The sequence below is a fragment of the Halichondria panicea genome, chromosome 10, assembly GCF_963675165.1.
Source record: "Halichondria panicea chromosome 10, odHalPani1.1, whole genome shotgun sequence".
Lineage (NCBI taxonomy): Eukaryota > Metazoa > Porifera > Demospongiae > Suberitida > Halichondriidae > Halichondria > Halichondria panicea.
In genome coordinates, this window is record NC_087386.1 from 931,383 (window position 1) to 955,545 (window position 24,163).

General features: G+C 42.8%; 6 protein-coding genes, 1 long non-coding RNA gene and 1 other non-coding gene across 10 annotated transcripts; 4 read left to right on the forward strand and 4 right to left on the reverse strand.

The window, feature by feature from the left end:
• Positions 1-712: 712 nt before the first annotated feature.
• LOC135342442 (uncharacterized) lies at positions 713-1,609 on the reverse strand. The gene has a single exon (XM_064539173.1). It carries the CDS (start codon positions 1,607-1,609, stop codon positions 713-715), a length of 897 nt encoding a protein of 298 aa, XP_064395243.1.
• Positions 1,610-1,857: 248 nt separating this feature from the next.
• On the forward strand, positions 1,858-8,681 carry LOC135342290 (whirlin-like). Its single transcript, XM_064538990.1, has 19 exons — positions 1,858-2,237; positions 2,354-2,778; positions 2,919-3,116; positions 3,234-3,359; positions 3,584-3,762; positions 3,884-3,917; positions 4,252-4,467; positions 4,526-4,621; positions 4,675-4,758; positions 4,829-4,876; positions 4,980-5,060; positions 5,160-5,230; positions 5,316-5,454; positions 5,559-5,878; positions 6,096-6,518; positions 6,678-6,816; positions 7,064-7,321; positions 7,494-8,015; positions 8,289-8,681. The coding sequence occupies exons 1-19, from the start codon at positions 2,075-2,077 to the stop codon at positions 8,463-8,465; spliced, it is 3,699 nt and encodes a 1,232-aa protein (XP_064395060.1). The 5' UTR covers positions 1,858-2,074; the 3' UTR covers positions 8,466-8,681.
• On the reverse strand, positions 4,122-4,194 carry Trnaa-agc (transfer RNA alanine (anticodon AGC)). Its single transcript has one exon. It is a non-coding gene; the product is annotated as a tRNA-Ala (tRNA).
• Positions 8,682-8,803: 122 nt separating the features above from the next.
• LOC135342300 (probable cytosolic iron-sulfur protein assembly protein CIAO1 homolog) lies at positions 8,804-14,962 on the reverse strand. Of its 3 annotated transcripts, none has more exons than XM_064539004.1 (11): positions 14,731-14,962; positions 13,524-14,471; positions 13,384-13,464; positions 13,018-13,229; positions 10,128-10,189; positions 9,952-10,028; positions 9,790-9,852; positions 9,644-9,731; positions 9,444-9,504; positions 9,327-9,383; positions 8,804-9,052 (listed from the first exon to the last, which is right to left on the reverse strand). In XM_064539004.1, the coding sequence occupies exons 2-11, from the start codon at positions 13,663-13,665 to the stop codon at positions 8,948-8,950; spliced, it is 948 nt and encodes a 315-aa protein (XP_064395074.1). In that variant the 5' UTR covers positions 13,666-14,471; positions 14,731-14,962; the 3' UTR covers positions 8,804-8,947. The 3 variants fall into 3 exon arrangements, with proteins under 3 accessions (XP_064395074.1, XP_064395073.1, XP_064395072.1); XM_064539003.1 differs by having other exon boundaries at positions 14,707-14,962; XM_064539002.1 differs by having other exon boundaries at positions 14,658-14,962.
• Positions 10,369-12,753, forward strand: LOC135342294 (uncharacterized). The gene has a single exon (XM_064538994.1). It carries the CDS (start codon positions 10,491-10,493, stop codon positions 12,636-12,638), a length of 2,148 nt encoding a protein of 715 aa, XP_064395064.1. The 5' UTR covers positions 10,369-10,490; the 3' UTR covers positions 12,639-12,753.
• Positions 14,963-15,458: 496 nt separating the features above from the next.
• On the forward strand, positions 15,459-18,446 carry LOC135342302 (uncharacterized). Its single transcript, XR_010396817.1, has 3 exons — positions 15,459-16,679; positions 16,959-17,692; positions 18,073-18,446. It is a non-coding gene; the product is annotated as an uncharacterized LOC135342302 (long non-coding RNA).
• A 138-nt stretch (positions 18,447-18,584) lies between these two features.
• Positions 18,585-24,103, reverse strand: LOC135342299 (probable cytosolic iron-sulfur protein assembly protein CIAO1 homolog). The gene is made up of 12 exons (XM_064539001.1): positions 23,942-24,103; positions 23,559-23,637; positions 23,415-23,494; positions 23,272-23,352; positions 22,879-23,090; positions 19,960-20,021; positions 19,784-19,860; positions 19,622-19,684; positions 19,476-19,563; positions 19,276-19,336; positions 19,159-19,215; positions 18,585-18,852 (listed from the first exon to the last, which is right to left on the reverse strand). Exons 1-12 carry the CDS (start codon positions 23,979-23,981, stop codon positions 18,748-18,750), a joined length of 1,005 nt encoding a protein of 334 aa, XP_064395071.1. The 5' UTR covers positions 23,982-24,103; the 3' UTR covers positions 18,585-18,747.
• Positions 20,204-22,604, forward strand: LOC135342295 (uncharacterized). Its single transcript, XM_064538995.1, has one exon. The coding sequence runs from the start codon at positions 20,323-20,325 to the stop codon at positions 22,468-22,470; it is 2,148 nt and encodes a 715-aa protein (XP_064395065.1). The 5' UTR covers positions 20,204-20,322; the 3' UTR covers positions 22,471-22,604.
• Positions 24,104-24,163: the final 60 nt, after the last annotated feature.

The window sequence follows — 24,163 nt, forward strand, 5'->3', positions numbered from 1 at the left end:
AAAAGTAATTGCATGCCTAATGAATTTTTGCTAAAATGACGAGTAACTGGCGTAGCTTGTTTAACATTCCATACCTATTTGATATATAACTGTCAGGCACTTTTCCCCATAGTTTCTATATTATGTCATCATGAAAGCCCATTTCTAGCCCCATAATTTTTTAAAGGCTTCATTCGATGTATATACACTGTACTAATGTACACGTATGTATATTATGTGTGGGTGTTGTTTTCAGTATCATGTTTACAATTTGTCACTATTTAAAGGTTCATAAAAGCTTCAAATTGTTGCACAAAATCATTTGTATTGTGCGATATTAACTATAAAAGAATGGCTGAGCCTCAAGCTGCTGTGCTCAGTGGCACTACCAATGGTGCCTCTGTTGAATTGAGTCCAGCTGCTATAGCCTGTCTAGTAGTGGGCAGTGTGCTGGTTGCTGTCATGCTGGTCCTTTCACTGCTGTTTGTTGCTTACTGGAGAAACACTAATAGGCTGAGAATACAGGGAACTGTGGATGAAATATTAGCCGATACAAGAAAGAGACAATCTACTGAAGTTTAATGACCTATTTTATAGCTCATATAGAACTTCTATACTTATTTATATTTCTCTGTAGGCAATAATTATGTCATATAATTATACCAACATTATCAAATTTTCAAGAAATCCTAGCACAAAACAAACATGAAGTTTTATGGTGTACAAAAATAATTCAACTCTCAACAGGTACACCGTCTAGAGGACAATTAGGTGAAGCATTTGATAGCCAGTTATCGATACAGTTTTGATGGAAAAAGTGATTGCATGGCAGCTGCTTGGCCTTGTCAGACATCTGGTAGGCGTCCATACAAATAGCACATAGCTCTCCCAGTAGATTTGCTTCATCAACAATTACCACTCTTAGATTTGTCAGGAAGCTTGTAGATACAGTTTTTGGTGCAATACTTTCGTCCAAAAGGAGAAGTAGGTCATAGTCTTCAGGATTTATGTCTCGGTGTTGAAGATCAGCTATTCTGTTCGTTTGGTTGCCACCTTTTGTATCATTGTCATGTTTGAGCTCGTACTTCAAGGCATTCGGATGGTCAACCTTATTGTTACCCTCTTTGCTTTTCCTTGTCCTTTTATTGGCTGTTTTCAGAGACATTTTAATAGCAGTTTCAACAGGATCGTATATGTCGAAGCCAATTCTTTTAATGTTCATTTTGTCTAATCTCTTTTGGATGTTCTCTTTCTGGTTATTCACGTTCTCTTTGACATTAAGTGTTCTTCTTGTTGTTCGATTTTTGTCTGCAACTTTTACTCTCTTGTGAGGTCTAATCTTTGGTTTAGTGTTCTTTGCAACTGATCTGCAGAAATGACATCCTTTCTTCCAGTTTGCGTAACAAAGATCGTCTTTAAAATCATCTTCAAAGCAATCGTTTAGTTCATCAATTTCTTCCTCACTTCCGTTTGCTAGATAAACTCCTTCTGATAATTCCCCTTGTAGATTGTTCGCATAACAGAGGATGATTCGCTTGTTTGTTTTGTCACACTTTCTGTTCTTTCTATTTGTACTCCTGGAATGTGCAGTAGGTTCCAGCAGCAGCAGTTTGTCACTGGAGAGCATCATCTTGTGGTGTGCAGGACCAAGCAAGCTGCAACTTGTTGGATTGCTTGAGTTTGCCAGACTGAGATGGTGGTATTCAACAGCTGGTTGCTGTACTGTTCTACAATGTGCTGCCTTTATTTGTAGCTGTGGAGTCCATTGCAGAAGAGTTGTGCAATGTTTACTTGTGCCACTAAAAATAGCCCTAAAGTAATGATGCAACAGGATAACGTTAATGACATTCATAGCTAAAGAATCTTGCTGGAGAACGAGATACGCCCACTTTCTGCATTTAGTTTTCTAGCTTCCATAGCTACCGTACCATTTCTTGTCATCTTAAAGCTGCACAGCTCAGTGATTATAACTAGATAAAACTACAAACTAGCTAGTACTACGGCTAGTTCAGTCTACTAAGCAAGGAATAGCTAGTCTGTAAGTATCAACACAGAAGATCAGTAGCTGGACCCAGGTGACACGCCCACTTTCTGTATGACCACTTCTCTGCAAAGAAGGCAAGGTGCCCCGGGGCAGAGGCTTCACTCACCAGTCTCCCCCACACCTCAGTACGATGCCTACGGCCCTCAACTGGGCCACCTGAGTGAGAACATACACAGACTGCTCACAGAGAGGGAATGCTCCATCTTCGACCGAGGTAGCTCTACATAATAATTCTAATATCCAAACTTATTCTATTCCTTTGTCTAGCGATGCAATCTCCTATTGATAGATATACTCTATGCTACTTACCTTCCATTGTATCCACTACAGGACTAGCTGACTATCATCGAAGGAGAAACATCCGATCATTTGTTGAGTGTCTAAGTCTCGTATTGAACAACAACCAGAAGAGGCAACTGTTGCTACCCATTAGAGACTCATATGTGAAGCCGAGTGACCTAGTCAAGTTCAACCAGCTTGTTCAGGACCATGGTCTGGCAACGTCTCTCAGGAGAAAGAAGAAAGAAGAGAAAACGAAACTCGGCAGTGGTGTACGTCGACTGGAGGTGAAGAGAGATCCCAACGGAGAGTGGGGGTTCAGTATTCGTGGTGGATCGGAGCACGGTATTGGTGTTTTTGTATCATGGGTGGAACCTTCCTCAGGGGCACACAAGAGTGGACTGCAAGTTGGAGATCAAATCTTGAAAACCAACGATGTCAGTTTTGAGAACATCAGCCACTATGAAGCTGTAACGGTATGTGCCGTTTAGGCGCACATGCACACACATGCACACACACACCACACATGCACACACACGCACACACACACCACACATGCACACACACCTGGCCTTATACAAATACAAGTAGCTGTTACAAAGTTTGTTTACTGTAGATGTTGAAAGGAGTTAAGAAAGCTAGTCTGTGGGTCTTGTCTCGAGGAAGAGTTCCTAGCTCACGGATGACTCACAAAGTGTACCGCTGGATGTCCCCTGAGGGCAGGTCTGTGTCTCCACCCCCTGACCCCTTTGACCTCCAGGATCAGACCAGTATTGGAGAGCGAGGTGTGATGAACGAGGCTGATGAAAGAAAGGTACGTTGTGTTAATTTGCATTGCTACATGTTCCATTTTCTAATTAACAAAATAACGTTATGAGGCAGCATACGTAACACTTAACGACAGCAATGTAAGTTCCAACATTATCACTAGGTTACTATGGTAGTGGAGGATGGGCATGAGCTGGGTATCTCAATCAGAGGAGGAGCTGAGCACGGCCTGGGGATATACGTGTCTGTAGTGGAAGAGGACTCTGTGGCTGACAACTATGGCCTCAAGGTGATAACTGGGTTGGTTGTATTCATGAAGCTGTTTATTGTTTAAACTACGTACGTGAATAACCTTTCCACAAGTATTTTCATGGCTTGTGAATGGTGTACAGAGAATTCAGGCTTGTTAATTACTAAACACAAGTACAGGAGCACAAGTGTTTGCTTCCTTTTGTCATTGAGTTTCTCTACAAAGCTATTCATGTCACAATTTATTGTTTTTCTCTTGCACAGCCTGGCGATCAGCTCCTTGAAGTGAATGATGTTAAATTCCTCAACATAATTCACAGTGATGCTGCCAATGCTCTCAGAGCTCAGCGCTGCATGGTCATGAAGGTCAAAGATGTGGGGAAGATACCTCATTCACGAATCACTACCTACGGTCAAACAGAGTGGAAAAGCCCAACAATCAAGTGAGTTTTTAACATTAAGAAGTTTTTACATTAAGATCTCAGAAGTTCGAGCTCTCATAAAAGCACATGATTTGCTAGCGTTTAAATTTAAAATATTCTATAATGTTGTTTTCTGCTACAGGAGCTCTAATGGACCCCAAACATCATCACCACCAGTGAGTATTTTTAAAATAAAAAAATGATTCTATGTGCATATTAATTTTGTAAGGTAAAAAAAAAAGTTGTACTGGAGAATCCGGGTATCGATCCCGGTACCTCTCTATTATAAGTAGAGCGCTCTACCATTTGAGCTAATTCCCAGTTTATGTTGCAGAATTTATTGGTATTTATAGGCTTCCTTGTAAAAACAAAAGTTATACTGGAGAATCCGGGTATCGATCCCGGTACCTCTCGCATGCTAAGCGAGCGCTCTCCCATTTGAGCTAATCCCCCACAACTGTTTATGTTGCACAGTTTATTGGTGTCAATGGCTTTCCTTACTCCTCTCAGGTGTTCCAATCAGGCATGGGAACACAAGTAATGCATGGGAAGCAGCAGACAGGCTCTATACAAGGCAGGGGGCTCATGAATGAAGTGGCACGCTCAGTTCTCAATACCCAAGAGCTCACAACCTTCAATTACTATGTGGACCAGTACGACCAACACAGCATGTCGGTGGAAAATTTAGTGGCTCCACTACTGGATCTGCTTAACACTCCCGAAAAGGTAAATAAATAGAATGATCAATTTCTCATTTCATTTACGACGAATTGTGGTGTTGCAGCTTCAGCTCCTCTCAGAAGTTCGAGCTCTCATAAAAGCACATGATTTGCAGCGTTTCAATGAGCTTACAGTCCACAAGGAGATCTCTTCAAAGAAAGTAAGTTCACCAAATCGAAGTGCTTGGTTGATACATACATTGTTTTATAACAGGGGTATCGATCTCACAAGGACACTAGCTTCCCTGATGGCTCCAGTAAACCAACCTCCCCAGTTGACATGGATAGGACACCGGACGTAAGATATGCATGCAGAAAATCATACAACTGAGAGATTGTAATGACACATTTATTCTGCCTATACACAGGTCCACAATGGCTCCGATGATTTCATTCTCTCACCTCTTCCCAACAGTGTGAGTGTAGTACTGGTTGCCGTACAAACATGAACCTACTTGTATGGATTCATAATACACACTGAACCATATACCATAATTTATTGTATGCTCCTCCCACCAGCCTAACGGCCATACTAGGCCACATCAGGGAAGTGACATCTCCTCTGAGGAAGGAGGGAGAGACAAAGTACCACAGAAACTGGTACGTGTACCGATAACACATCTTTATATACATTACTGCTAAAATGCTTGATGTACGTATGTATGATGATCCTCATATCCCCTTTACACACACACACAGTCCCCCCAGCGCCCTGGGGCCAAGGGAATGTTCCACGCACCACCACCACCCTCCTCACCCCCTGCAACAAGGTTAGTCGGATTTTCCTGCCATGCCGATACTATACTACCCTACATAATTTAACCATCTGTGCCCCTCCCCCTATCACCACCCCAGCACGCCTGATGGTCAGTCGTCTCTGGCCCACACTCTCAAGGAGAGACGACAGTGGATGAGGGAAGGCACGAAGGAGCAGTCCATGGATGAAACTTGGGACGGCCAGTGGAACGACAGCTCCATAATGCAACAACATATGGTAAATAGTTACCTGATGCTAAGACATCTAAGCTCACATGTCATATAGTTACATGCCTTTTGATATTAATATTTGTTATTGATAAGTTTGTCTCTCTACCCAAGGGAGCTGATGAGACTGATGGTCCGGCAGACATCTCTGAGATAGAAGCAAAGGTCCGTAGTGAAACAGAGGCTCAGCTCCGGGAAGAGTTTAAGGAAGACAAGAGGAAGTTAATGGAGGAGCAGCAACGTCTCTTAGAGCAGGAGAAACAGGACAAAGAAATGACCCTTCGTCGTGAAAGAGAACAATTTCAGAAAGAAATGAGAGAGCAAGAAGAGAAGGTGAAGGCCGAGGTTGAAGAGAGAGTGATGATGGAAGCAGAGGGGAAGATCAAGAGAGAGTTGGAAGTAAAGGAGAGAGAACTGACTGAGGAGTTCGCCAAGTGAGAAAGAAATCTTTTTAGTAGCTACATGTACAATACGACTTAAAACAATGACCAGTGCACCGGTTTCACAACATACCATCAAGTATGCTGTAGCTATATTATAAGCATCGGTACTATAATTATAGTAATGAGCTTTACAGCTGTGCATGCATGACGTAATGAGCTCTACAATTCAGTGAGTTAACACATTATAATTCTTATAATCCTTGTACAGAAGAAACGAAAGCCAACTGGAGCAGACGGACTTTGAAGAGCAGATCAGGGAAATTGAGGAGCGGACAAAAATGGAAATGGAAGAGAAAATTTGGAAGGAAGCTGAAGAGCAACTGAGACATGAGTTTGATATCAAAATAGAAGAAGAAAAAACCAAATTTCAGTCTGAAGCTGCTAGCAAGAGTACTAGTCCTGAAACCACACCTAACAAAGAAGCCGAAAATCGTCTTCGCAGAGAACTAGAGCAAAAGTTCAAACAAGAGTACGACGAGAAAATGCGAAGGGAGAGAGACAAGATGCGAAAACAACAGCAAGATGACAAGAAACGTAGAGAGGACGAAGAGAGAGCCAAACGACAGGACGATATCGCTCGATTGGAGGCAGAAGAGCAAGAAAAGATCGAGAATGAAGAGAGAATTAGAAAGTGAGTCAATAAAATGTACATACTTTAATATTGTCAAGTACCCATAATAAAATTATTTCCCCGTGGAATGAGAAATGATCTGCTATAGATTGATACATATTTTGCTTAGAATATTGTTTGTAGACATAATATTTAATGCGTTAACTGCTGTCCTTGTAGGGAGGCAGACGCAGCTGCTCGGGCAGAGTACGAGGTTCGGTTGCAAAAGGAGACAATGGAGAGGGCCAAACTAGCAGAGGAAGTAAAGGCTCGTCGAGAAGCAGAGGAGAGGAGGGAGGCCAAGATCAAGAAGGTCAAGGTATTGTAATGGATCTTAGGAATACACTTTCCCTACACAAACTTATGATTTATTCAAATTTGATCTTAACCTCACCGCATAGTTATGTATTCAATGATGTCTTGTAGGTTAGTTAGTTAAGAACAATAGAAAGTCTGATTTGTGGCTTTGAATACGTTTTGTGTTGACTTAGTCGGGTCCACACCATTTTCCGTACTTTCCAAAACTCTAACTGTACATTATCGCCCACCCAACCATACACATACAGCCACAGATGGCCCAGACTCCTCCTGTCCATGAGGACCCTGCTGAGGAGAGTGAAGAAGACATGCCAGACACAGAGCCAATGCACACCGGGCCTGCCTCAGAGGAGGAAGAGAAGATGCTGGAAGTACAGCGCCGGCGACGGGAGGCAGAGGAACGAGAGGTGGAGAGGGAGCAGAGACGAAGGGAAGCAGAGGAACAGAGAGAGGCCAACCAAGCATACAGCAAGCAGGAAGAGGAGAGACAAAAGAAGCTGGAACTGGTTAGTGGGATTGGATTCTAGTAGCAGTGGTACTTTGTGAAGTGGATGGTAGTGGATGTGTCGTGCATAGCACTAGTTGTGTAGTGTTAAGTATACACCTTGCAATTGAATATTAGCTTACTATAGGTATGTACGCATGCACAGATCATATTTGTCTCTCTTCCTTGTACAGCAACGAAAGCGTGAGGAGAATATACGCAAACGTGAGGAAGAGAGGAAACAAAAGGACGCCGAAGCTAGACGCAAACGTGATCAACAGAAGTCGTCCAATCCCTCAAGCAGTACCCCCACCTCACAACACACAAAGCCAAAGACGAGTGAGGGAGAAACACGTACGAAATCAAGGACTAACGATGGCGAGACACGCACAAAGTCAAGGACTAACGATGGCGAGACACACACAAAGCCAAAGACAACCGAGGGGAAACCCCAAAAGAGCAAACAGCAAGTTATTGAGGATGAACGACGTAAAGCTGAGGATAAATTGCAGAGACGTTTGAAAAAGGCCCAAGAGAAGAAACAAGCTGAAGAAACAGCGTCCGCTGGTGGGCAGGGTCAGTCATATGGCGGCTATGAGGACCTGCAGGGGAGAATCTTCAACGTCACGGTGACAAAGGTCTGCAAGAAGTTGGGTATTGCTATCGACGGTGGAGCCAATACAAAGCAGAAGGCTGTCATCGTAAGAGAGATCTCTGTAAGTCGCAGTTTAGAATCTAGCAATTAAGAATGAAAGCTACCTTAATGTACTTTGTTTGGTGAGGTATATTGATGTTTATTGTGGGGGATGATCGAAGTGTCATGTATACATTACACTCACAAACCATTCTAGGCGTTAGATATAGTTAGTAGACAATAATAATTATAGTGTAGTGCGTTACACAGTATCGGCCATAATTATACTCTCATCATCCACACACACTGCATACACACTTTTACCACACATCCACACCACACACCCACACCACAGCCTGAGGGGTGTGCTGCACTGACGGGAGAAGGACTGAAGGTTGGTCAACAGATCCTCTCTGTAGGAGGTCAGTGTCTCTTCAACCTGAGACACAAAGAGGTGGTGATGGCCGTCAAGAGTGCCTTTGAGGGACCGCTACAAAAAACATTGGAGTTAGTAGTGTTAGATCAAGCATAGAACAAAGTGCACCACATAGCATTGCTGTTTTATCTCTTTGTATACGTACATATATATACAATACGTTTTAGATTATTTTTATAATTATAGCTCATGATAATAACTGCTTTTAACATGACTGTGTACACCCGTGCATTACGTAACCTCAACCATAAATGACCATTATCGCATGACTGCATGTATAATTTATATTATTTTGTACCGAGAAACTGAGAACCACTTCTTTGGAACATTATTATTTCCAATGCACGTGCATGCGTATAATTATAGCAGCATGCATAGAAAAATGGGCAGGTCACAAAATACCATGTCCAAACTAGCTATTAACTTTCTGTTCACTTGGAAAACATACGAAGAATTTACTGTAGACACAAAAGGAATACAGACACAAATTAAAATAGATTGCTATAGGTAGCAACAATAATAATTGATAGAACTGGCCAGCAAAAAATGTATTCCGTCCTTACTATAATTATAAATGTTTATGAAAAATTCCAAATCTTAATCTTACAGTCATCAGAACATGAAGCTAACATAGATGAGTTCTTAGGATTCCACGTCACACAGTTGACATCGCTCTCATGGGCCTGAGGGGTGAGGGGGGAGGGACATTATCACATGTACGGGTATTGGACTGTTAGGAGTACACTGCTACATGTACAGTATGTGTCAACAATGGCTGCAGTGTAATCCCTCTTAGTAGCTATACAAAGGCAAACTGAAATACAAATGCCAGGCACCCCGGTCCTAAATAAACAGTTGGTGTACAAAACAATCCTGTAACGGTCGAAAACATGTTTCTCAAAGGCAATTAGGGGATTCCACTGTTATGTCATTATAGAGGGTGGTTCATTGTCTCACCTTTGGTTGTTCCCACACGAGATCAAACGTTGGTTGATGAGCATCGCAGCCGGGAGTCTACAATGAGGCACAACAGTCAGGCACTCATAACAAACGAGTACTATATTATATGCAAACCTCTCTGAATATCCTGATGATGTCGTCTCCACCGGCAGTCGCTATAGCACCAGAGGCCGACCTGCACCAGCGAATAAAGCGATGAAGTATGCAGTACACGCACTCCTTAAGTTTGACAGTTAACCATACAGTGTACGCTATCAACTTCTAAGTGAATATCTTAGCTAGGTAAAATACATACTTATAGGGGTATGACTCACCAGTTGATGTCATAGATGGGCCTGTTATGCTGTCCTGACAGTGTGCACACACACTTCCACACTGGGTCACTGGAGGGAGTGGGGACACCTGCAGCGTATTAAGAAACAACCTTAAAACAGCTGGACATTAGACGAATGATATTCACCTTGTTCATTTCCAGGCTTGTATGATCTCCATATCTTCACAGTCTTGTCAGCACTACAAGAAGCTGCACACACACACACACACAATGCAAGGTTATGTTGGTGACAGTTATAATTCAATGTCAGTGTTTGTTCAGCACAAGATGTACACACACACACGGTACCTAATCTTTCCCCAGTGGAGTCGAATGCTATGGACCACACGGTAGATTCATGGCCCTCCAGGGAAGCACAGGCAGTCCTGGTGTGTGGGCGTGTGTGTATATAGTTGGTACATAAACTGTAAATGTGTGTTATAGTTTGTATAAGCCAAGCAATGGATTCTAAAGAGCTGACTCACCAATCATCGTCATCCTCTTTGTATATTTTGACAGTATCATCGTAACTAGCAGAGACCAGCAACTGCGGAAACATGAGAGTGATGTTACAATAACACACTAAGCAAACCGATAGCTTGCAAACTACAAAAAGTTAAGTAAGCTGTCAGAGCGAGAGCGAGAACTGACGGTGCACAAACACTCACACTGTGAAATATTAATCACCATTAGCTTTCACTATAAATGTAAGCAACGGAGACATTGTGAAATATTACTCACCATTAGCTTTCACTATAAATGTAAGCAGCAACGGAGACATTACTTAACAAAGAACTATTCATAAGCCACCATTACTTATAGAAACAACCTAGTACTACACATCACTCATGGCTCAAAGACCTACAAAACCTTGTACCAAAACTCGTTTTCAGAACGTACGGCTACTCAAGGACCAGACGTTAGGAAAAGGAGCATACGGCTCTGTATACAAGGCCAAATGTGACCATCTTCTTTGTGCGGCTAAAGTCATCCACGAATGGCTAACACAGCCGGTACAAGCGGATCCTCATCATGAGCATAGACTAGTGCAGAGCAGGTTTGCACTGGAGTGCGAGTTGCTCCGTGACATCACTCACCCCAACATCGTGCAATACCTTGGTCAGTACACAGACCCAGACACAGGGGAGTCTGTACTGCTTATGGAGCTAATGGACGACAGTTTGAGAAGCTTTCTCGAGAATGGCTCAAACGAAATCAGCTACTACGTTCAAGTCTCAATCACTTTGGATGTAGCCACGGCTTTGACATTTCTACACTGTAACAAGATCGTCCACAGAGATCTATCCAGCAACAATATCCTACTCTATGAAGGTCACAGAGCAAAATTGTCCGATTTTGGAATGGCTAAAGTGACTCACACTCGTCACTTGGCAATCTCCAACACACAGTGCCCAGGAACTCAAGTGTACATGCCACCAGAGGCTCTAGACATTAAGCCAATAAGATACACCGAGAAAGGGGACGTGTTTTCCCTGGGTGTTAATATCATTCAAATCCTTACCAAGAAATTCCCAGCCCCAGGAGAACGCCTCGAGTTAATACCAATTATTGATCCTCAGTTTCCGTCAGGCCAAGCCAAAAAAGATGTCCCCGAAGTGAGAAGACGGCAAAACCACATCAGTGAGATCAACCCCGCAGACCCACTACTAAAAATAGCACTTGATTGTTTGAAAGACAAAGAAAACGAGAGACCAGCAGCTCACATACTTTGTGAAAGGCTGTCTTATCTGAAAACTTCACAAGATTACACATCAAGAAAAACAAAACACGAGAGAGAAGTGTTAGAAATGCAGGATACAATCGATGTCCTACGATACGAAAATACGGATTTACGAAAGGATCTTAGGGAACTGCGAAAAGCAGCTGCTGCTACAAACACTACATATCGAGACGCTCAACAAATGATAACAACACAACAGCAAAACACACAACAACTCAGAGAAGAACTTGCTACTGCTCAAGCTACAATAAGAGAGAAAGACGAGACAATTGCAACGAGAACTCATGCACAGAAAGAACTAGAAGAAGGCATCGAGAACTTACACCTGCTTAATCAAGAGCTACACTATACCCTTGTAGGATACAAACATCAACAACCACAGGCAAAATCTGATACAATACGATTAAAATCTACACCGGGAGCAAAGGCACCTTGTAAAATGGCCAGGGAAACAAACCCAGTGGTGGGTGGCAGTGTGGTATACCTTAGGCCTGGAGAATCTAGACACATCTATTCATTCGACTCCACTAATGACATATGGTACACCCTACCAGACAGCCCTGTGGACAACACCACCCTAGCATTTGTGAATGGATCTCCTGTTCTAGTGGGTGGCCGCTATGTGAGCATGCTGCTACGTCTACAATGCACAGGCAAACACAAGAAATGGATCGAATCATTCCCTTCGATGTTTACAAAACGCTCAAATACAATTGCTTTTTGCACCGAATCAGAACTAATCGTAGCAGGTGGTTTACAAGACGGGAGAATGGAAACATTGACCACAATAGAAGCTATGGACACAGACACTCTTCAATGGAGCAAGATTGGTAGCCTACCCGAACCACTATCAGCAACATCAGCTACAATATGTGCAGGTCGCCTATACATCAGTAATGGAGAAGATAAAGTCCTAACCTGCTCACTCTACAACATAGCCAGGCCTTCAGGAGATCACCTCTCACACACATGGTCCAATATCGCTCATCTACCAGTGACACAATCAACACTAGTCACATTCAAAAATCGACTACTTGCAGTGGGTGGTTGTGATGGGGATCGTAAGCCCACAACATCAGTCAACATGTACAATCCTAACGAGAATAGTTGGACAGTGATTGGTCATATGAGTACGGCCCGACAGTTGTGTTTTGCAGCTGCCCTCCCTGACGAGAGGCTGATGATAGTGGGTGGGTTTACCTCCCAATGGGGCAGGGTCTCAAACAGTGTCGAGTTTGTCTCAGTTGAATACTAACAAAATTCATTTGCTATTTAACACGATCAAAACTAGAATGAGAAGACTGAACTAAATTGCATGTGTGTGTACTTAGATTTATTTAGATCTATATGATTAAAATAACAGTGCTCACCAATATACGGCCCTCTGTAACTACAGGCACACTATACACACACAGGCCTATACGTGTGAATACATAGGCTATCACACACACACACACACACACACACACACACACACACACACACACACACACACACACACACACACACACACACACACACACACACACACACACACACACCCCTCTTCGCAACCAGAAACAATATGTATTCAGTATACTGTAAGCTACTAGAGTACTTTTTCTTATTACTAGAGTACAAACAGTCTCACTCACATTCTCAGTTGGATGCCACCGTACACACTTGACGTCCTGTGTGTGGTGATGGAGGACACTAGCACACTCAAACTCCTCCCCATCATCCAGCACGTCCCACACCCACACACTCTTGTCTCGGCTGCACGTGGAGAGGAGGGCTCCAGACACTGACCACACTACACACTTGACCTCGTTCTCGTGACCCTCCAGCGTACTCGTGCACTGGAACTCTGTAATTAATAATAAATTGTACAATTTTTACTGTACAATTTGAAGTGTATCAGCTGGCACATTATATTTTGCGTGGGAGGCTAAACAGTGGGAGTCTAAAAAACAGGCTCATTGGAGCTCATTTGATCGCGTATTTTGTAATTTTACACGTACCTCCACTCCTCTTGTCCCAGATACAGATGGTGCCATCAAAACTGGCCGATGCCAGCATGTTACCACATGGTGACCAGTTCACTGCGAATGGTAAAAGTATAAAAAAGCCAAGCACATGATATTTAGTGTGGCATACTGACCTGATCTGATGGTCCTCTGATGGCCATCACTGAGGACAGTCTTATATGGAAGGGTATTAGAGTCAAAATTCCCAGCCTTTTTGTCCCAGTAAATGTCCCGGTGTTTGTCCCAGTAAACATCCCGGTAAAGGTCCCAGTACATGTCCCGGTACGCCTTTTTCCTGTGGGCAAGGTCGACCAGCCTCCCAAATTTGGGGTGTGGTTGTCACAGCCCAGCAATTACTGCTGCATCCGCTCCAGTTTCTTGCCCCGGCAAGTGTCCCGGTATGTGTCCCAGTAAGTGTCCCGGTATGTGTCCCGGTATGTGCACCGGCAAGTGTCCCGGTATGTGTCCCGGTATGTGTCCAGGCACATGCCCCAGTACCAGAATAAAGATTGCGACAAGTTAACTCATGGAATGCGCATGCGCAATGGAAGTGAATGCCTCGTGTCATAAAAGAGCCTTGTGGAGGCTAAGAAGATACGAAGAACCTAGCCATGTGAGGCTAAGAAGACACAAAGAACCTAGCCTTGTGAGGCTAAGAAGACACTAAGAACCTAAGGCTAAGAAGACACTAAGAACCTAGCATGCAGCCTTGTGAGGGGCTAAGAAGACTCAAACTTCTGATTTGATTTTACACATAAACTTATGACTGTTTGTTGTTGTTTTTTGTCTCAAGAGGAGGGTTGTAGTGCATAGTAGTGAGGCAGCTGCCTATTATACAAGACCACTCCCATTTTAGTCATGTAAACCGGATAATTATACACAAAATAAAGCCAGTGTTAAATTTAAAGTTATAATGTTTAATAGATTGGAGTACAAAGGAGTATGAAACAGCACTTGAAATGGGTGGTATTAAAGTCGTTCTAGAGGAATGCAGTCCAGTTCAAGAGTGTTTCCGTCGGTTGGTGACAGATATTCTTGGTGTTCCTCTTCATAGAAGTTACTCTAGGACTTGCTGCACTAATCTATGTGTATAGATGTATGTCAGTGACACTGATAGTGTCTTCGCTTCTACTGCACTGTCACATACATTCTACTGTACTGTCACACACATACTGTACTGTCAGATCACATACATCAAGACACTAATTATTATATATAATGCACACTAGGCTAATCACTCCCTAAAGTGTATTGCCTCGAATAAATACCTCGTGAAGTTTTGCGTTTTATCACTGGGACACATACCGGGACACTTACTGGGACACAAACCGGGACACTTACTGGGACACATACCGGGACACTTGCTGGGGCAAAGAACTGGAGCGGATGCAAGCAGTAATTGCTGGGCTGTGACGACCACACCTCAAATTTGGGAGGCAGGTCGACCTCGCCCACAGGAAAAAGGCGTACCGGGACGTGTACCGGGACATTTACCGGGACATTTACCAGGACAAACACTGGGACAAATACTGGGACAAAAGCTGGGAATTTTGACTCTAATACCCTTCCATAGTCTTACATACCCACTGCTCATCCTCCAAGCCCCAGATAGATAGATAGATAGATAGATAGATAGAACTTTTTATTTGGGCAGGAAATGCTGCATCCACAGTGCATGTGGGTTTTAATGCAGGTCCTGTATACTATACAGACATGAACAAAAGACAAGAACGTAGAAAAATAATTGCTTAGTTGCAGTTAGAGAACAGTTTGTGTATAATGTTCTTGAACGCTGGTACTGTTTTTGTTTTCTTGAGTTCTTGAGGAAGCGCATTGTACTTGAGAGCTCCTTGAAAACTGAAACTTTTCCTGAGTAGCTCAGTGGATGGTCTTGGAAGGTGGAGATTATCTTGTCCACGAGTTGTTACTTGTGCTTGTCTGCTACTGTGTTCGGAGTTCTTTGTGAATAGTTCTTGCAAGTAGTCTACTTACAGGTGCTGTTTTAACTAGTGTTCAAGCTGGCGCTGTGCTAATGCCTCTCGCCATGATTTGCTTTCGCTCAAAAGTATAGAAGAGAAAGTATAGAAGGGGAAAAAGTGTATATAATAATCTGTCTAAAACTGACTTGCAATTGTATAATTATGGTATCATTGTTGTGTTTTGTGGCTGCTTATACCAGGACCTCAAGGATCTAGGAAGCAACAAAGAAGAAGATTTTGTTTTCAATTAATTATAAGCGGAAGTGCATAATTATTTCATAAAGTTAGCTTATCTATATAAAGTCACTGAGAAGAAAAGACTTATTACATGCATCTATTGTTGTATTATGTGGCTTTAATACCAGGATCTCAAGAAAGAAGAAAATTGGATCTGTAGTTCATGCAGTGTATAATTATAATATTTAAGAAGAAAAGACTTGTGTACATGCATATTGTTATCTATAGTAGTGTTTTGTGGCTTACCAGGCCCTCAAGAAAAATATGATTCTGCCAGGAGGATCTGGATCTGGGGAATGAGCGCGCATGCGCATTACATCCATAGGAATAATTAAAGGGTGTGTCCAAAGAGATCAATTTCACAAATGGCTACTGCTAGCTAGCTGTTTTAACAGGTATTTTCTGAGTCTTGTAGCTAACAAAAAGCTAGCGCTTTAGTGCAAGGCTAACTCATATGTTGAATAGAAAGTTTGTGCGGACAGATGATGCTATGAAAGATTCTGAAGAGACTGCAACAGCCTTCAATGTGACTCAAACTAGCCATAACTCGAGAAAGAAGCTTTAGTTTGCTAATCCACGAATCAAAATCCAAGAGAACGTGGCTAGAAGCCTATAGAAGCTGTTAGTTTTAGTCGCATTGCAACCGTTGAGCAGTTACAGCTGGAACAGACACACAGACACACAGACACACACACACACACACACACACACAGTCAGCTTTACCGTATCCCTCATGCGGCTACGCCTCGAGGCATAATTATGCTGCGGTGGACTTGTACCAGCATTAGCTCTTCTCGACGCTGTTCTAGAGTAGTCCATCCTAGCTCGCTACGCAGCGGAGGCTTGGAGTCCTAGGAGGCTTGCCCAGGATGACCCTCATGCCATAATTCTGGATGCTCTCAACTCGATCTTTGAGCTTGCTGCTACAGGCATGCCATACTACTGAGCAGTAGTCCAAGTGGGGGCGAACCAAGGCATTAAAGAGGAGTTTCCTTGTGTTGATGGGGATGCTTGGGCTTATTTTTCTGAGACAGGCAATTCCAGCTGATGCTTTTTTCTTTACACCACTGATGTGTGAGTTCCATTTAAGGTCTCTGCTACAGTGACTCCTAGGTATTTGATTGAGTCCGTCTCCTAAAAGGTGAAAGCATTAACTGGATGTTAATTTTTCCTGTTTTCTTGCTGTTAGTGAGAGAAATGAACTGGGTTTTTTTGATATTCATTTTAAGATTGTTGTCTTCAATCCATTGTGAGATGTTTTGAAGGTCTGTATTTAGAAATTTTTCAACTTCTGATTTTAGCTTGTGTGAGGAGTATATTGTCGTGTCATCAGCATATAGATGAATTTTACAGGACTTTACGACATTCGGAAGATCGTTTACAAATATTACAAAAAGAAGTGGGCCCAGAATAGAACCTTGAGGGACACCCCTGGTGATGGCTGCCCATTTAGATGCTGAAGAGTTTACCAGGACTCTCTGCTCTCTGTCCTGAAGGTAGTTTTCAAACCATTTAAGCTCATTTTCTTGGAGACCATAACTTTCCAGCTTCCGCAGGAGGATCTTGTGGTCAATACTGTCAAACGCTTTGCTGAGGTCAATGAGGACTGCTCCTACATGTTTGCCTTGGTCAATGGCAGTCTTCCAGTCTTCAACTGTCTTTAGAATTACATCCTGGGTATTGTGAGCTGGTCGGAACCCTGATTGGTAGTGACTGATTTGGTTGTTGCTTGCCATATGTGTATACAGCTGTTTGTGGATGATTTGTTCCATTACTTTTACAATGACTGGTAGAACGGATATGGGTCTATAGTTGTTAGGTTTGTGATCATTTGGAGTCTTTTGAATAGGTGTGACATTTGCTCTCTTCCAATTCTGCAGGAATCTTTCCTGTAGTTAGAGAGTGGTCTTTAGATACGAATGTAGCTACCAAAAATTAAGGTAAACAAAATTCAAATGCGCTAATAAGAGTAGAGGTTTTTAATGGAAGGATATTGTCTTGTCTGCCCCGGCTGTTGCCAACAGTGTGCTTGTAGGATTCCAGGCCACATTCCACACACGTTCCAGGTGCCCTGAGGGAACACACAGGTATGAAAATATCACCATTGTATATACATGTATGTATACACTAGAAACATTGTTCTTATCAAAGTACGTTAAATACGTGTGCAGGGGACTAGCTTCATATAAATTACGCTAGCGTATAAATTAACCTGAGGTTGGGCATATACTTAACAACCTTATGTACAGGTACACGCCCTAGCTGAGGTCTACCCTAGCTGAGGTAGAGAATTGTCCTTTTCATTGATGTCATTGAGGGCGATGATCGAAGTGTCATGTATACATTACACTCACAAACCATTCTAGGCTTTAGATATAGTTAGTAGACAATAGTGTACTGCATTACACGTACAGTATCGGCCACACTGCACACACACTTTTACCACACACCCACACCATACACACAGCCTGAGGGGTGTGCTGCACTGACGGGAGAAGGACTGAAGGTTGGTCAACAGATCCTCTCTGTAGGAGGTCAGTGTCTCTACAACCTGAGACACAAAGAGGTGGTGATGGCCGTCAAGAGTGCCTTTGAGGGAGGACCGCTACAAAAAACATTGGAGCTAGTATTGTTAGATCAAGCGTAGAACAATATGATGAGCAGTTTTATCTCTTGATTGTTTGTACATGTACAATATATATATATAGATGATTTTGCTATAATTATAGCTCATGATTAATAACTGCTTTAACATGACTGTGTGTGTCCATTATACATATGCGACTGTATTAATTAATTTTTATGTATTTAGCTATTATTTTACTGAACCAACTTCTTTTGCTGAACATTAATTATTATATCTCCAGCTTTTCGGCTGAAATTTCAGCGCGCATGTATATAGTTATAGCAGCATGCACAGAAAGATGGGCAGATCATAATTATATAATAATAATATAGCAGCAACACCATTTCCAACAATTAACTTTCTGACAACATTGTTCATTTGGAAAACATACAAAGAATATAGACACAAAAGACACTAACTAAAATACACTGCTATAATTATAGCAAATTATAATGATAGAACTGGCCAGCAATAAATTGCATTCTGTTGATTCTTCCTATATATAATTATAAGTGTTTATGAAAAATTCCAAATCTTAACTTTACAGTCATCAGAACATGAAGCTAACATAGATGAGTTCTTAGGATTCCACGTCACACAGTTGACATCGCTCTCATGGGCCTGAGGGGGGCGGGGGACATTATCACATGTACGGGTATTGGACTGTTACAAGTACACTGCTATCCTGAGAGGTGCGGCTGATTCATGAGACTCTACATTTACATGTGTGTGCATGTCAACAATGGCTGCAGTGGAATCCCTCTTAGTGGCTATACAAAGGCAAACTGAAATACAAATGCCAGGCACCCCGGTCCTAAATAAACAGTTGGTGTACAAAACAATCCTGTAACGGTCGAAAACATGTTTCTCAAAGGCAATTAGGGAATTCCACTGTATGTCATTATAGAGGGTGGTTCATTGTCTCACCTTTGGTTGTTCCCACACGAGATCAAACGTTGGTTGATGTGCATCGCATCCGGGAGTCTACAATGAGGCACAACAGTCAGGCACTCATAACAAACGAGTACTATATTATATGCAAACCTCTCTGAATATCCTGATGATGTCGTCTCCACCGGCAGTCGCTATAGCACCAGAGGCCGACCTGCACCAGCGAATAAAGCGATGAAGTATGCAGTACACGCACTCCTTAAGTTTGACAGTTAACCATACAGTGTACGCTATCAACTTCTAAGTGAATATCTTAGCTAGGTAAAATACATACTTATAGGGGTATGACTCACCAGTTGATGTCATAGATGGGCCTGTTATGCTGTCCTGACAGTGTGCACACACACTTCCACACTGGGTCACTGGAGGGAGTGGGGACACCTGTAGCGTATTAAGAAACAACCTTAAAACAGCTGGACATTAGACGAATGATATTCACCTTGTTCATTTCCAGGCTTGTATGATCTCCATATCTTCACAGTCTTGTCAGCACTACAAGAAGCTGCACACACACACACACACAATGCAAGGTTATGTTGGTGACAGTTATAATTCAATGTCAGTGTTTGTTCAGCACAAGATGTACACACACACACGGTACCTAATCTTTCCCCAGTGGAGTCGAATGCTATGGACCACACGGTAGATTCATGGCCCTCCAGGGAAGCACAGGCAGTCCTGGTGTGTGGGCGTGTGTGTATATAGTTGGTACATAAACTGTAAATGTGTGTTATAGTTTGTATAAGCCAAGCAATGGATTCTAAAGAGCTGACTCACCAATCATCATCATCCTCTTTGTATATTTTGACAGTATCATCGTAACTAGCAGAGGCCAGCAACTGCGGAAACATGAGAGTGATGTTACAATAACACACTAAGCAAACCGATAGCTTGCAAACTACAAAAAGTTAAGTAAGCTGTCAGAGCGAGAGCGAGAACTGACGGTGCACAAACACTCACACTGTGAAATATTAATCACCATTAGCTTTCACTATAAATGTAAGCAACGGAGACATTGTGAAATATTACTCACCATTAGCTTTCACTATAAATGTAAGCAGCAACGGAGACATTACTTAACAAAGAACTATTCATAAGCCACCATTACTTATAGAAACAACCTAGTACTACACATCACTCATGGCTCAAAGACCTACAAAACCTTGTACCAAAACTCGTTTTCAGAACGTACGGCTACTCAAGGACCAGACGTTAGGAAAAGGAGCATACGGCTCTGTATACAAGGCCAAATGTGACCATCTTCTTTGTGCGGCTAAAGTCATCCACGAATGGCTAACACAGCCGGTACAAGCGGATCCTCATCATGAGCATAGACTAGTGCAGAGCAGGTTTGCACTGGAGTGCGAGTTGCTCCGTGACATCACTCACCCCAACATCGTGCAATACCTTGGTCAGCACACAGACCCAGACACAGGGGAGTCTGTACTGCTTATGGAGCTAATGGACGACAGTTTGAGAAGCTTTCTCGAGAATGGCTCAAACGAAATCAGCTACTACGTTCAAGTCTCAATCACTTTGGATGTAGCCACGGCTTTGACATTTCTACACTGTAACAAGATCGTCCACAGAGATCTATCCAGCAACAATATCCTACTCTATGAAGGTCACAGAGCAAAATTGTCCGATTTTGGAATGGCTAAAGTGACTCACACTCGTCACTTGGCAATCTCCAACACAAAGTGCCCAGGAACTCAAGTGTACATGCCACCAGAGGCTCTAGACATTAAGCCAATAAGATACACCGAGAAAGGGGACGTGTTTTCCCTGGGTGTTAATATCATTCAAATCCTTACCAAGAAATTCCCAGCCCCAGGAGAACGCCTCGAGTCAATACCAATTATTGATCCTCAGTTTCCGTCAGGCCAAGCCAAAAAAGATGTCCCCGAAGTGAGAAGACGGCAAAACCACATCAGTGAGATCAACCCCGCAGACCCACTACTAAAAATAGCACTTGATTGTTTGAAAGACAAAGAAAACGAGAGACCAGCAGCTCACATACTTTGTGAAAGGCTGTCTTATCTGAAAACTTCACAAGATTACACATCAAGAAAAACAAAACACGAGAGAGAAGTGTTAGAAATGCAGGATACAATCGATGTCCTACGATACGAAAATACGGATTTACGAAAGGATCTTAGGGAACTGCGAAAAGCAGCTGCTGCTACAAACACTACATATCGAGACGCTCAACAAATGATAACAACACAACAGCAAAACACACAACAACTCAGAGAAGAACTTGCTACTGCTCAAGCTACAATAAGAGAGAAAGACGAGACAATTGCAACGAGAACTCATGCACAGAAAGAACTAGAAGAAGGCATCGAGAACTTACACCTGCTTAATCAAGAGCTACACTATACCCTTGTAGGATACAAACATCAACAACCACAGGCAAAATCTGATACAATACGATTAAAATCTACACCGGGAGCAAAGGCACCTTGTAAAATGGCCAGGGAAACAAACCCAGTGGTGGGTGGCAGTGTGGTATACCTTAGGCCTGGAGAATCTAGACACATCTATTCATTCGACTCCACTAATGACATATGGTACACCCTACCAGACAGCCCTGTGGACAACACCACCCTAGCATTTGTGAATGGATCTCCTGTTCTAGTGGGTGGCCGCTATGTGAGCATGCTGCTACGTCTACAATGCACAGGCAAACACAAGAAATGGATCGAATCATTCCCTTCGATGTTTACAAAACGCTCAAATACAATTGCTTTTTGCACCGAATCAGAACTAATCGTAGCAGGTGGTTTACAAGACGGGAGAATGGAAACATTGACCACAATAGAAGCTATGGACACAGACACTCTTCAATGGAGCAAGATTGGTAGCCTATCCGAACCACTATCAGCAACATCAGCTACGATATGTGCAGGTCGCCTATACATCAGTAATGGAGAAGATAAAGTCCTAACCTGCTCACTCTACAACATAGCCAGGCCTTCAGGAGATCACCCGTCACACACATGGTCCAATATCGCTCATCTACCAGTGACACAATCAACACTAGTCACATTCAAAAATCGACTACTGGCAGTGGGTGGTTGTGATGGCAATCGTAAGCCCACAACGTCAGTCTGTATGTACAATCCTAACGAGAATAGTTGGATGGTGATTGGTCATACGAGTACAGCCCGGCAGTTGTGTTTTGCAGCTTCCCTACCTGATGAGAGGCTGATGATAGTGGGTGGGTTTACCTCCCAATGGGGCAGGGTCTCAGACAGTGTCGAGTTTGTCTCAGTTGAATACTAACAAAATTGCTCTACAAAACGTCATAACTAGAACTGAGTTTCACTACAAATTTTAAGCATTCATGTGTGTGCATGTACGTATACATGTATACATTTTCATAATCAAAATAACGATTTGACAGTGCTCACCAATATACAGCCCTCTGTAACTACAGGCACACTGTACACACACAGGCCTATACATGTGAATACATAGGCTATCCCATAACCACACACACACACACACACACACACACACACACACACACACACACAGGCCTATACGTGTGAATACATAGGCTATCCCATAACCACACACACACCTCTTTGCAACCAGAAAAACATTAGTCAATAACTATTATGTACTCAGTATACTTACTGTAAACTAGAGTAATTTTTTTATTACTAGAGTACAAACAGTCTCACTCACATTCTCAGTTGGATGCCAGCGTACACACTTGACGTCCTGTGTGTGGTGATGGAGGACACTGGCACACTCAAACTCCTCCCCATCATCCAGCACGTCCCACACCCACACACTCTTGTCTCGGCTGCACGTGGAGAGGAGGGCTCCAGACACTGACCACACTACACACTTGACCTCGTTCTCGTGACCCTCCAGCGTACTCGTGCACTGGAACTCTGTAATTAATAGTTAATCCAGTAAATCGTACAATTTTTACTGTACAATTTGAAGTGTATCAGCTGGCACATTATATTTTGCGTGGGAGGCTAAACAGTGGTAGGTATAAAAACAGTGGGAGTCTAAAAAACAGGCTCATTGGAGCTCATTTGATAGCGTATTTTGTAATTTTACACGTACCTCCACTCCTCTTGTCCCAGATACAGACGGTGCCATCAAAACTGGCCGATGCCAGCATGTTACCACATGGTGACCAACTCACTGCGCAAATGGTACAAGTATAAAACAAGCCAAGTACACAATATTTAGCGTGGCGTACTGACCTGATCTGATGGTCCTCTGATGGCCATCACTGAGGACAGTTTTACACACCCACTGCTCATCCTCCAAGCCCCAGATACGAATGTAGCTACCAAAAATTAAGGTATCAAATGCACTAATAAGAGTAGAGGTTTTAATGAAAGGATATTGTCTTGTCTGCCCCGGCTGTTGCTAACAGTGTGCCTGTAGGATTCCAGGCCACATTCCACACACGTTCCAGGTGCCCTGAGGGAACACACAGGTATGAAGCTACATATGTATGTATACACTAGAAACATGTTTTTATCAAAGTACGTTAAATACGTGTGCAGTGGACTTGCTTCATATAAATTACGCTAGCGTATAAATTAACCTGAGGTTGGGCATATACTTAACAACCTTATGTACAGGTACACGCCCTAGCTGAGGTCTACCCTAGCTGTGCAAGCCTAGCCACCAGAAAGGTATGAATACAATCCAGAATGGAATTGTGTGATAAAATTATGTTTATATGCCTGGCCAAGATGCATAGAATCACCAGCACACTTACCTTCTAGAGTAGCAATGTTCTTTAGCTTAGGAGAGTCCATTATCAGCTAGTTTTGGGCAGCAATAGCTTGATCTAAGGCTTTATCTTCAGTGCAGTAGAGATAGCGTTTTGGTTTGGTGGGTCCACGTGGAGTGCAAGATGGGCGTGGCTGTCCTGATGAGTGCAGAGCTCAGAGTTCACAGAGTTCACAGAGCTTTAGAGTAGGCGTGGTTCACGTGATTT

What these genes read in the sequence shown, in the direction of transcription:
- LOC135342442 (XM_064539173.1), bottom strand. Translation starts at nt 1,609, where the DNA reads ATGATGCTCTCCAGTGACAAACTGCTGCTGCTGGAACCTACTGCACAT.
- LOC135342299 (XM_064539001.1), bottom strand. Translation starts at nt 23,981, where the DNA reads ATGGACTCTCCTAAGCTAAAGAACATTGCTACTCTAGAAG. An exon ending in GCTGGCATCCAACTGAGAAT is followed by an intron (nt 20,022 to 22,878) that starts GTGAGTGAGACT and finishes ATGTTTCCGCAG; the next exon opens with TTGCTGGCCTCTGCTAGTTA. An exon ending in TCATCAGGATATTCAGAGAG is followed by an intron (nt 19,216 to 19,275) that starts GTTTGCATATAA and finishes GCCTCATTGTAG; the next exon opens with ACTCCCGGATGCGATGCACA.
- LOC135342290 (XM_064538990.1), top strand. Translation starts at nt 2,075, where the DNA reads ATGACCACTTCTCTGCAAAGAAGGCAAGGTGCCCCGGGGCAGAGGCTT. An exon ending in TGGAAAAGCCCAACAATCAA is followed by an intron (nt 3,763 to 3,883) that starts GTGAGTTTTTAA and finishes TTTCTGCTACAG; the next exon opens with GAGCTCTAATGGACCCCAAA. An exon ending in ACAAAGTACCACAGAAACTG is followed by an intron (nt 5,061 to 5,159) that starts GTACGTGTACCG and finishes ACACACACACAG; the next exon opens with TCCCCCCAGCGCCCTGGGGC.
- LOC135342295 (XM_064538995.1), top strand. Translation starts at nt 20,323, where the DNA reads ATGGCTCAAAGACCTACAAAACCTTGTACCAAAACTCGTTTTCAGAAC.
- LOC135342294 (XM_064538994.1), top strand. Translation starts at nt 10,491, where the DNA reads ATGGCTCAAAGACCTACAAAACCTTGTACCAAAACTCGTTTTCAGAAC.
- LOC135342300 (XM_064539004.1), bottom strand. Translation starts at nt 13,665, where the DNA reads ATGTACTGGGACCTTTACCGGGATGTTTACTGGGACAAACACCGGGAC. An exon ending in TCAGAGGACCATCAGATCAG is followed by an intron (nt 13,465 to 13,523) that starts GTCAGTATGCCA and finishes TACCATTCGCAG; the next exon opens with TGAACTGGTCACCATGTGGT. An exon ending in GGTGGCATCCAACTGAGAAT is followed by an intron (nt 10,190 to 13,017) that starts GTGAGTGAGACT and finishes ATGTTTCCGCAG; the next exon opens with TTGCTGGTCTCTGCTAGTTA.